Source organism: Neofelis nebulosa, chromosome 6, assembly GCF_028018385.1.
Source record: "Neofelis nebulosa isolate mNeoNeb1 chromosome 6, mNeoNeb1.pri, whole genome shotgun sequence".
Lineage (NCBI taxonomy): Eukaryota > Metazoa > Chordata > Mammalia > Carnivora > Felidae > Neofelis > Neofelis nebulosa.
In genome coordinates this window covers 56,068,751-56,080,845 of record NC_080787.1, presented here as the reverse complement: position 1 = coordinate 56,080,845, position 12,095 = coordinate 56,068,751, and the positions used below count along the sequence as shown (strand labels likewise).

The 12,095-nt window shown below is 35.7% G+C and overlaps 1 protein-coding gene across 2 annotated transcripts in view; it reads right to left on the bottom strand.

The window, feature by feature from the left end:
* Nucleotides 1–12,095, bottom strand: part of HCRTR2 (hypocretin receptor 2) — a 112,542-nt gene that overhangs the window by 37,987 nt on the left and 62,460 nt on the right. For both annotated transcript variants that reach the window (XM_058734295.1, XM_058734296.1), the window contains exon 2: nucleotides 4,736–4,914. In XM_058734295.1, coding sequence (XP_058590278.1) covers nucleotides 4,736–4,914 — 179 coding nt within the window. The remainder of the gene's footprint in view (nucleotides 1–4,735; nucleotides 4,915–12,095) is intronic.

Here is a 12,095-nt window from a genome sequence, read left to right as displayed (position 1 = left end):
TGAGAATGAATCCATTGAAGATTATAAATGTTGGAAAGGAAGTGAGATGAGATGATGTGAACTTCCACTGTTAAGTGCTTGATCTTTCACCCATACTATGGGTACCCTGTGGTCAGGGCAATGCTGGAGACTTGCTTTCGTACATGATGAATCTGTTCCATGCTAGCATATAATTATGACAAAAAGACATCAGAGATCCATGGCAAGTAGAAGTGGAAATTTGGGGGCGCCTGGCTGGTTCAGTCGGTAGAGCATGTGACTCTTGATCTCAAGGTTGTGATTCGAGCCCCGTATTGGGTATAGAGATTACTTTAAAATTTTTAAAAATTAAAAAAAAAAAGACTTGGAAACTTTGCCACACTGCAGATTTGGATACAGGAGCTAATAGACTGGAAAGTAGAAAAGTGTGACAAAGAGATTGGGGGAGACTATCCCACCACCCACCACTTCCATTTCAGTTGGCTTTGTTCTTTTCCTGACACGTCCTGTGCAGACCTTCTTCTGCAGTTAAAAAAAAAAAAGTGACTCTGAAAAAGTAGTCAACTGCTCCTGTAAGTGTGAGAATTAAATATGTTATAATTCTCTAAGAAATCTATGCTAATTATTCACTAAATAGCCCAGTAAATGTTAATGGTCTTGGATTTATAGAATTATTAAAGATACAAAAGGGTCACTTGAATTATTCAGCTAAGCTTTATTACATTTGTGAGCTTTTTAAGATTTTTGTGCATTTTCCGAAGTGTTATTGTTTATTGGTCATAAGCCTAAAGGTTGTATTGTATTATACTGTATTCTAATTAGAAGAAAAATAACATGTAAGTCATAGAAAATTAGTGTATATATATATCCAAAGAATCTTAAACTGAATGACTGAATAACCTTAAAATCTGGCTGGATGTTTTTTGTAATATGTTTTTAAACTTTAAGTAGGATGCAAGTTTCATGTAAAGGACAAAGCCATCAGTTTCAGTATATCACAACTAAGGAAAAACAACTACTCAAGACTGAATGAATGGCTTATTGCTCATTGATACTATTCATACCATTTGGGGAAATTCTATGGAAAATGGGAAATAAATGCTGAGAAAATTTGGAGATAGTAGTTTTACCAGTACACCAATATTTTTGTGCATTTATAACTTTTCATAAAGAACCAATGCTGAATGAGGTAATAAATGGATCTATCTATCTATAACTATATAGTTATATATATATATATATATATATATATATATATATAGTTTTTTTACCTGATTCAGATTTTGTGGTTACCCAGTGGTTTTCCCTTGGCCTATAGAGGAGAGAATAAGCTGAGGTCTTGACTAGACTGGGCAGTGTTGATAGAGAAGCAGACAGATTCTCTCAGGAAATGAAAATGTTCCATCACTGTAGGATTTGCTAATAAATGGTGCTGTATGAAATAGTACTGTCAATAACTTTATAAGAGACCCATGCCCTGCATCACTCACTGAGTACACACTGCATCCAATTTGTTCTTTCATGTTCACAGAGGAGTCTGAAATACCTGGTCTATAAGAAGTTATCGCTGTGTATTAGAGAAGGACTGTACCAACTATAGGGTGACATATCCCTCTCTTATCATTCCAGTGTTCGCTCAGGAATCTTCTGGTTTGCAGAGAAAGCATGAAATTTTCTCACTCATCCAAAAGAAGATTCTGGACCAGTGAAGCCATCTTGAAACTTAAGAGAACCCCTCAAATTTTTCCCTGGGTGGTTATTAAAACCAAGAGATGGTAAAATATTATAATTCTGTGCTATTTATAATCTCCCCCAGCGTCTTCATGCAAAACCATATGACCCCTTTATTACTGTTTTCTTCTCCCAATGAGGATATTTTTCTCTGTTGCTCAATGTACTATTAATCTCAAAACAAGTAAACAAAAAATACTGAATTTTATTTTTGTGACCCATTCATGGTTTTCATCTGACAGACACAAATTAACCTTATAGCTAATGTTTGCAGTAAAGTTTATAATGTCCATGGCATTTTACACTTACTATTCTATCAGTGGTGTCTAAGAAATTATCACTTCTTATAAGTTTACTATAGAACTATTGAGCTAAATATCTCTTCCTAATACTTAAGATCCAAAGCCTTATCAATATATTTTCTAGCAATGGGCTGTTTGTGATCTCCCCCAACTTTTGTTCTTATTAAAACCTTATTTTGGGGATACTTTTAAGATCACATAAAGATTGAGGAGAAGTTACAGAGATTTCCCATTTACTCCCTGTCTCTCTCAATATAACCATCCCCCCACCAGAGTGGTACATCTGTTACAATTGATGAACCTACACTGACACATCATAATCACTGAAAGTCCATAGTTTACATTATGGTTCAATCTTGGTGCTAAACATTCTATGTGTTTTGAAATATGTATAATGACATATATCCACCATTTTATTATCATTATTTTCTGTGCTCATTCCTTCCCACCTCTGGCAACCATTTATCTTTTTATCGTCTCTCTAGTTTTGCCTTTTCCAGAATGTCATATTATCGAAATCATACAATGTATAGCCTTCTCAGATTGGCTTCTTTCACTTAATAATAAGCATTTAAGTTTCTTCTTTCTTCCACGTCTTTGCATGGCTTAATAGTTCATTTCATTGTAGTACTACATAATATTCTATTGTCTGGATGTACCACAGTTTATCCATTTACCTACTGAAGGACATCTTGGTTGCATCCAAGTTTTGGTGATTATGAAGAAAGCTGCTATAAACATTTGCATGCAAGTTTTTGGGTAAACATAAGTTTTCAACTCCTTTGGGTAAATACTAAGGAATGCAACTGCTGGGTTATATGAAGAGATATTTAGTTTTACAAGAAACAAGCAGAGTGTGTTTCAAAGTGCCTGTACGTCGACCGTAAATGAGAATTCCTATTGTTCCACATTCTCACCAGCATTTGGTGCTGTCAGTGTTCCAGAATTTGGCCATACTAAGAGGTGTATAGTGGTATTTCATTGTTGTTTTAATTTGCATTTTGCCGATGATATAGGATAAAGAGCATCTTGTCATAGCTTCTTTGCCACCTGTATATCATAATTAGTGAGGTGTTAGTGAGGTGTTTCTGGCCCATTTTTTTAATTGGGTTATTTGTTTCCTTACTGTTGAGTTTTCAGAGTTCTGTGTATATTTTGGGTATCAATCCTTTTTGAAAATATTTTCTCCAGGTCTGTGGCTTGTCTTCCCTTTCTCTTGTCATTGTCTTTCACAGAGCATAAGTTTTTAATATTAGTGAAGTCAACTTATCAATTATTCCTTTCAGGATCATACCTTTGGTATTGCACCTAAAAAGTCATCAACATACTCAAGATCATCTAGGCTTTTTCTATCTTATCTTCTAGGAGTTTTATACTTTTACATGTTATATTCAGGTCTATAATCCATTCTGAGTTAATTTTTGTGAAGTGTCTAGATTTTTTTTTGCATGTCCAATTGTCCTACCTGCACCAATATTTCATTACTGGGAGTATATTTTCATCCCTTCCAAATAATGTGATCACCATCTGGGAGACTGGATGGAGTAGGGACTGAGGGGTAAGGGATGGTTACAAGAAGATAAGCAGAGAATTGCCATGATCTCATTCACTTTCTGATTGCTAAAGGGAATCCACCTCTTTAAGGGCTGTGGATGGGGCGCCTGGGTGGCGCAGTCGGTTAAGCGTCCGACTTCAGCCAGGTCACGATCTCGCGGTCCGTGAGTTCGAGCCCCGCGTCAGGCTCTGGGCTGATGGCTCAGAGCCTGGAGCCTGTTTCCGATTCTGTGTCTCCCTCTCTCTCTGCCCCTCCCCCGTTCATGCTCTGTCTCTCTCTGTCCCAAAAATAAATAAAAAACATTGAAAAAAAAAAAATTAAGGGCTGTGGCTGTGGCCATATTTTTAGAACTGTCAGAATACCCATCACAAAATTATTATCTGAAAGTGTTTATTCTCAATTTATTCTAGGGCAATTCATTGTAGAAAAACTACTTCCACACAGAACAATAAAATGTCTAATGATGATGATGATGATGATGATGATAACTGATGTTTATTGATAACATACTATATTTTTGTAAGATCATTCTCTTCCAGAGGGAAATCACTATTCCATGTAATTTATATAAATTTTCTTAGTAAAATTTCATCACAACCATAGGAGTGAGCTATAATAAAAATTATTATCCTTTTATAATAAGTGAATCACAAAGAGCTTATGTATTTGGATCAAGAGCATACACTAAGTAAATAGCAGAATAGAGATTCCAAACCTGGTAGTTTGATTCAGAACCAACACTGAAATATATTCACTGTGCTAATTTGATCACAGAACTTTAATTTCTCATTGTGAAACAAAATCACTTAACAAAAATAAAAATAAACAGACCTTGCTTATTTGAGCTAGGAGAGGCTCAATCATTAATTTGTTCAATTTCCTTATTTTACAATGGGAAAATTAGAGATCAAAGAAATAAGAGGTTTTCTCAGCATCTAATGATAACTTGAGGATTCTTCTGTTTTATTTTTTCACCCAGAACTTATTTACCCAGAAAGTATCAAGTATTATTTTTTAAGTTTGTTAATTTCTTAAGCAAGTATATTTCTCTTAGGTCACTAGTTAATTTACCAGAAGACCATAACTGAAAATACTTCTAATACTTAACTGAAAATACTTTTTCAGTAGCTTCTGTGTTTGAATAGATAGAAGTGTGGAAAAAAATTACCTGTAAATAAGGAATAACTTTACAGAGGGACTGTCCAAAGAACCAGGTCTCGGTGATATCCACAACCAATGTGGCTGGGAGGCAGGTAATGGTCACGAGCACATCAGCCAGAGAAAGGTTGACTATGAAGTAGTTGGTTACTGTCCTCATGTGATGGTTTTTCCACACTGCCACACAAACTAATTTGGACAAAAAAAAAAAAAAAAAAAAAAAAAAAAAAGAATTGTTACCGTTAAGGACTAAATATTTTTGTCCCCACAAAATTCCTACGTTGAAATCCTAACACGTTGTGTGATGGTGTTAGGAAATGGGCCTTCAGGAGATGAATAGATCATGGTGGCAGAGCCCTCGATAATGGGATTAGTGCCTTATAAAAGGGACCCCAGAGACATTCCTTGCCCCTACCACCATATGAGGACACAGTGAAAAGCTGTTGTCTATGAACCAGGAGATTGGCCCTTACCAGACATTAAATCTGCTACAGCTTTGATCTTGGACTTCTCAGATTTCAGAACTGTGAGAAATAAATGTATGTGGTTCATAAGCCATCTAGTTTATGGTATTCTGTTACAGCAGCCCAAAAAGACTAAGACAGTAATAATACAAAGAAAACAGGTACTGATGAGGAAATACTGCCAAGCTGATTAATACTCCTGTAAGGTCCACAAATAAACATTGAAAAGGGAATGTACTATTTTCATTGAATCAGTCAACTTAATGTGAATTCTGAATCCATGCTTAAAATCAGTTCATTTGTTTCTCAATGGATCATAATACTACATTCATTCTTACTTGATTTTGAATCACGATTCCCAGAAGTTAAAGAACAATCTTTGATTCTTCTTTCTATTCCCTTAGTGCTCAGCATGTAGTAGAGACTCAAGAAATATTTACCGAAGTGAGATGAATTAGGAGCTAGCCATTTTGAATGAACTATAGTGTTTGCCTCAGCCATGACATTTATCCTATCTGCTCCCAAACTCTGCATTTAGAACTTTTAATAGATGAAGAGGTTTAAGAGACAAAAGCCAACAATTATTCAACCCCTATTATTGGCAAACAACGAGCTATATGGTTCATATATAAAAGGCTTAGGTCATTTAATCTTGACAATCACAAGGGAAGACATTGTTACCATCATTTTTTACATGAAGCAATTGAGACACAGGGAATTTGTGGAGCTCGGTTAGGGACAAATGGATCATAAAGCACAGAACTACAACTGCAGCTGGGATTCAACACCAAGTGAGGAATCTTGGTCTTTTCACCATGCCTTTTTCTTTATTTGTAAAAATGAATGGGTTATAGTGAAGTACATATAACTTGCAGAGACTCAATCCTCTTTCCTTGCTGTTACTCTTGATGGCTTCTAAACATCACCTCCAATCAAACACATTTTTCAATACTCTCAGAGTCGAGCCATCCTCATTGCCTTTCATTGTATCTTCATTTTTAAAAGCTGTTCTTATCTTATTCAGTTGCTCTTTATGAAAAGAACATCCAGTTCCTCAATTCTCTGTCCTCCTCTGTGTGGTGTATCCAAAAGTTACATAACCACTGACTCAAGAACTATATAGGTGTAAGCACTGCTACCCACATCTATTGACGGTTTGCTTCACTAAAAGTAACTGAATTTGCCTTGGGTATCATTAAACTGTCAGAGCTGTCACCTATGCACCCAAATGATGCAGTGATTAGTAACCTTATGTAGTGAATAAATAAAAGCACATTTTGTTAAATTTAAGTCACTAAATAAGGATTTCTTTTGGACAATTTTATACCATTTATTAAGAGTTTCATATGCTGAAAATGTTTTCAGTCACTCCTGAAGCTTAAATTACCTTTAAGTCACCAACAGATGCTAAGTTAATAAAATACCTGAATTCCTGAGGACTGAATTTTGAAAACTTCACATCTTTCTCTAATTCCAGTATACTAGTATCCAAAAATCCAGATGAATTTTATTAAGGTAAACTGTAATCATTATTATTTGAAAGTGATACAACTGAATTATTTTTTCCCCAGAAACACTTGAAGACATACAAACATACACACACATACACAAAGGCACACTAGTATTTGAGTAATGTGTTATCATAACTTGTTATAAAGAAATTGATATAAGTATCACACTGTTAATACTTGGTCAAGAAATGACTCAAATGGTTCAATTTTGGATCTAGGAAAGAAAATAAGACTTAAAAAAATACAACCAGTTCTAGATTTACTCCCAAGTATCCATATTTTGAAGGTGAGACAAAGATGGAAAGACAGTATTGATGAATTATGACCAGCCAATATGAGAAAAGTATATTTTCAGCTGGTATCATTTTTCAGCCATTGAATATTCCTTATGCTTTTCCTTTTATTCCCATGACTTACTCATTCCATAACTGGAGGCCTGTTATATCTTATAAGGGGTTAATATCTAAAATATATAAAGAACTTATACAACTCATCACCAAAACAATAAACAATCTAATTAAAAAATGGGCAGAATACCTGAATAGATATTTTTACAAAGAAGACATACAAATGGCCAAAAGACACATGAAAAGATGCTCAACATCACTAATTGTCAGTGAAATAAAAAGAACAACCACAGTGAGATATTGTCTTATATCTGTTAGAATGGCTAAAGTAAAAAATGCAAGAGGTAGAGGTTGGAAGATGACAGTGGAGTAGGAGGATCCTAGGCTCACTTTGTCCCACAAATACAACTAGATAATTATCAAATCATCCTACATATCCCATAAATCAACCTAAAGACTTGAGGAACAAACTCCATAACTAAAGGTAGGGAAGAGGCCACATCAAAGAAGATAGGAAATGCAGAGATGCAGTTTCGGAGAGAAATACATCATGGTAGTTGTGCTGGGGAGAGAGCCACAGCCACAAAGGGCTACAGACAAACTAGCACACAGGGGAGTGTATGTGGAAAACAATCTTGCACAGAAATTGGGTTGGAAAGCAAGAGAAACTGGATTTTGTTAGTTCTTGCAAACAACAGGGCTTAAAGTCTGAAGTTTTAAGGGCAGGACATTTGACTAAGATACAGCCAAGAGGACATTGGGGCTGCTCTTGGAGAAAAGCAAGGGCAAATAGCCTGTGGACATACAGCATGGAAAGAGCAATCTGAAGAGTGTCTGGGGCACATATTGGGGAGGTCATTCACTCACCTCAGATCATGTCCCAGAGAGGCAGTGTTAATGGAAAGACCTCTCTGGGAATAGAGGAACTGGCCAGGGCCTTTCCCTTACCCATACCTCAGCAAAAGTACAGGGTTACACTTACTTTACAGGGAACCAGTGCAATGTCTACATTCACTACCTAACTTGCTTATGCTAAGACCCACCACACTCCAGTGGAAATGCCCCTCCCAATCATGCTTGCCTCAGACCCATTGTAGTAGTTCTCCCCCAGAAGACTGGCTCACACTACATCTCCCAATGTAGGAGTTTTGCAGAGCCTCAGTTCCAGATGCCACAGTGATAGGTCTCATTTCACAAACAGACCAGAGCAAACCTGATTAAAACATGGTACCAAGCCCTGTCCTTAATGGGCAAAGAGAACCTTTGCAGATGATAGGCCTGAAGGACCAGGCAGCCAGGACAAAATAGCAGAGCACAAGCAGCACAGAATGGAGACACTCCTGGAAGTACTAGGCCTTAGAGAACAGGGGACATTACACAGCATGGCACCACATGATCTCTTTTTCATAAGGGCATTACCTTCAAGAATTGGAGATGTAGCTGACTTTTCTAACACAGAGAAAAGGGCACAGAGACTTAGACAAAATGGGAATACAGAGAAGTGTATCCCAAATTAAAGAATAGGACAAGGCCACAGCTGGAGATCTTAGCAAAACAGAAACAAGTAACATGCCTGACAGAGAACATAAAGTAATGATCACAGGATGCTCACTGAACTCACTGAATAGCTGAAAACTTCCCTAATCTTGGGGAAGAATAGATATCCATCTCTGGGAGGCACAAAGAACTCCCATCAAAATCAACAAGAGCCGATCTACACCAAGACAGATGGCAATTAAATTGGCAAAATACAGTGATAAAAAATTTCAAAGCAGCAAGAAAAAAAGAAGTCAGCAACTTTCAAGAGAAAACCTAGAAGGCTAGCAGAGGATTTTCTTTTTTTTTTTTTTTTTTTTTTTGATTTTTAAGCTTAACTCACTATATATATATATATATATATATATATATATATATATATATATAATTTATTGTCAAATTGGTTTCCATACAATGCCCAGTGCTCATTCCAACAGGTGCCCTCCTCAGTGTCCACCAACCACTTTCCCCTTTCCCCCACCTCCCATTAACCCTCAGTTTGTTCTCAGTATTTAAGAGTCTCTTATGGTTTGCCTCCTTCTTTCTCTGTAACTATTTTTCCCCCTTCCCCTCCCCCATGGTCTTCTGATAAATTTCTCAGGATCCACATATGAGTGAAAACATGGTATCTGTCTTTCTTTGCCTGACTTATTTCACTTGGCATAATACTCTCCACTTCCATCCATGTTGCTACAAATGGCTAGATTTCATTCTTTCTCATTGCCAAGTAGTATTCCATTGTATATATAAATCACATCTTCTGTATCCATTTGTCAGTTGATGGACATTGGCTCTTTCCATAATTTGACTATTGTTGAAAGTACTGCTATAAACATTGGGGTACAAGTGCAACTATCCAAGCCAGAGGGGAGTGGCATGATATATTCAAAGTGCTGAATGGGAAAAATCTGCATCCAAGAATATTCTATCCAGCAAGGTTACCATGCAGAATAGAAGGAGAGAGAAGGAGAATCCCAGACAGGCAAAAACTAAAGTAGTTCATGACCAATTAACCAGTCCTGCAAGAAATATTAAAGGGGACTCTTTGAGTGGAAAGGAGAGACCAAGAGTGGAAGTACAAAGGAAGGAAACACAAAATAGTTAAAATAAATATTTCCTTAAAAAATCAAATAACTCACAAAACTAAAGGATGTAAAACATAAAACTATATATCTAAAACATGGGGAGGGCAAGAGTAAAGAATGGACTTAAACTTAAATGACCATCAACTTAATATAGACTGTTCTATGCAGGAGATACAAACCTAAAGGTAACCATATATCAAAAACCAGTAATAAACATACGTAGAATAAAGAGAAATAAATCCAAATATATCACTGAAGAAAATCAGCAAACCATGAAAAAAGAAAGCAAAAAAGAATCAGAGAAAATCTTCAGAAACAACCACAAACAAGTAATAAAATATGTACACAAGAGACTCGTTTTAGACCTAAAGACACCTGCAGACTCAAAGTGAGGAGATGGAGAAACATCTACCATGCAAATGGTTGTCAAAATAAAGCCAGAGTAGCAGTACTTATATCAGTCAAAATAGACTTTGAAACAAAGACTGTAATAAGAGACAAAGAAGGACGGTATATAATAACTAAGGGGACAATCCAAGAAGATATCACAATTGTAAATATGTAACAATGTAAGTACCAAACATAGGAGAACCCAAATACATTAAACAATAACAAACATAAAAGAACTAATTTATAATAATACTTATAATAGTAAGAGACTTTAACACCATACTTAGATCAACGGACAGGTCTTCTAAACAGAACATCAACAAGGAAACATTGGCTTTGAATGACACACTGGAACATATGGATATAATAGATATATTCAGAACATTCCATGCTAAAATAGCAGAATACACATCCTTTTCAAGTTCTAATGGAACATTCTCCAGAATAGATCACATAGTGGCCCACAAAACAAGCCTCCACAAATTCAAAAAGATCACAGTCATACCATGCATCTTTTCTGACCACAATGCTATGAAACTAAAAGTCAATCACAAGAGAAGATCTGAAGAGACCACAAATAGATGGAGGTTAAATAACATGTTACTAAACAATGAATGAGTCAACCAGGAAATAAAAGAAGAAATAGAAATGTACATAGAAACAAATTAAAATGAAAACACAATGGTCCAAAACCTTTGGGATGTAGCAAAAGTGGTTTTAAGAGGGAAGTTTATAGTCACACAGGCCTGCCTCAAGAAGTAAGAAAAATTTCCAGTAAACAACATGACCACAGTTGGATATTTCACTGTCTGAACCACCCAGATGCCCCAAGTGGAATTTCTCCTGGGTTGAAAGGGTGTTTCAATATTCACAAGTCAATCAACGTGATACACCACATCAGTAAGAGAAAGAATAAGAACCATATGATCATTTCACTAGATGTAGAAAAAACATTTCATAAATTATAAGATCCATTATGATTAAACCCCTCAACAAAGTAGGTTTAGAGGGAACATACCTCAACATAATAAAGGCCATATATAAAAACCCCACAGCCAACATTATCCTCAATGGGGAAAAACTGACAGCCTTTCCCCTAAGGTCGGGAACAAGACAAGGATATCCATTCTAATCAATCTTATCGAACATAGTACTTGTAGTCCCAGCCTCAGCAATAAGACAACAAAAAGAAATCAAAGGCATCCAAATCAGCAAGGAAAATGTCAAACTTTCACTATTTGCAGATGACATGATACAAACATAGAAACCCAAAAGATATGACCCCCAAATTGCTAGAAGTGATAGATAAATTCAGTAAAGTCACTGGATACAATATCAATGTACAGAAATCAGTTGCATTTCTACAATAATTAATCAGTTAAAAGAGAAATTAAGAAAACAATCTCATTTAAAATTGCACCAAAAATAATAGGATACCTAGGAAGAAACCTAACCAAAGAAATAAGACCTATAGTCTGAAAAGTATAAAACATTGATGAAAGAAAGTGAAGACAGCATAAAGAAATGGAAAGACATTCCATAGACTAAAAGAACAAATATTGCTAAAATGTCTATACTACCCAAAGCAATCAACACATTTAATGCAACCCTATCAAAATACCAATAGCATTTTTCACAGAACTAGAATAAACAAATCTAAAATTTGTATGGAACCACAAAAGAATCTGAGTAGGCAAAGTAATCGTGAAAAGAAAAGCAAAGCTGGAGGCATCACAATTCTGGACTTCAAGTTACGAAATTGTAGTAATCAAAACAGTATGGCACTGGCACAAAAATAAACAAAGATCAATAGAACAGACTAGAAAATCTAGAAATGAACCCACAACTATATGATCAATTAGTCTTTAACAAATAGAAAACAATGTCCAATGGGAAAAAAGTCTCTTCAACAAATGTTTCTGGGAAAACTGGACAGCAACAGCAAAAAGAAAGAAATTAGACCACTTTCTACAACATATACAAAAATAAATCAAAATGGATTAAAGACCTAAATATGAGACCTGCAACCATAAAAAA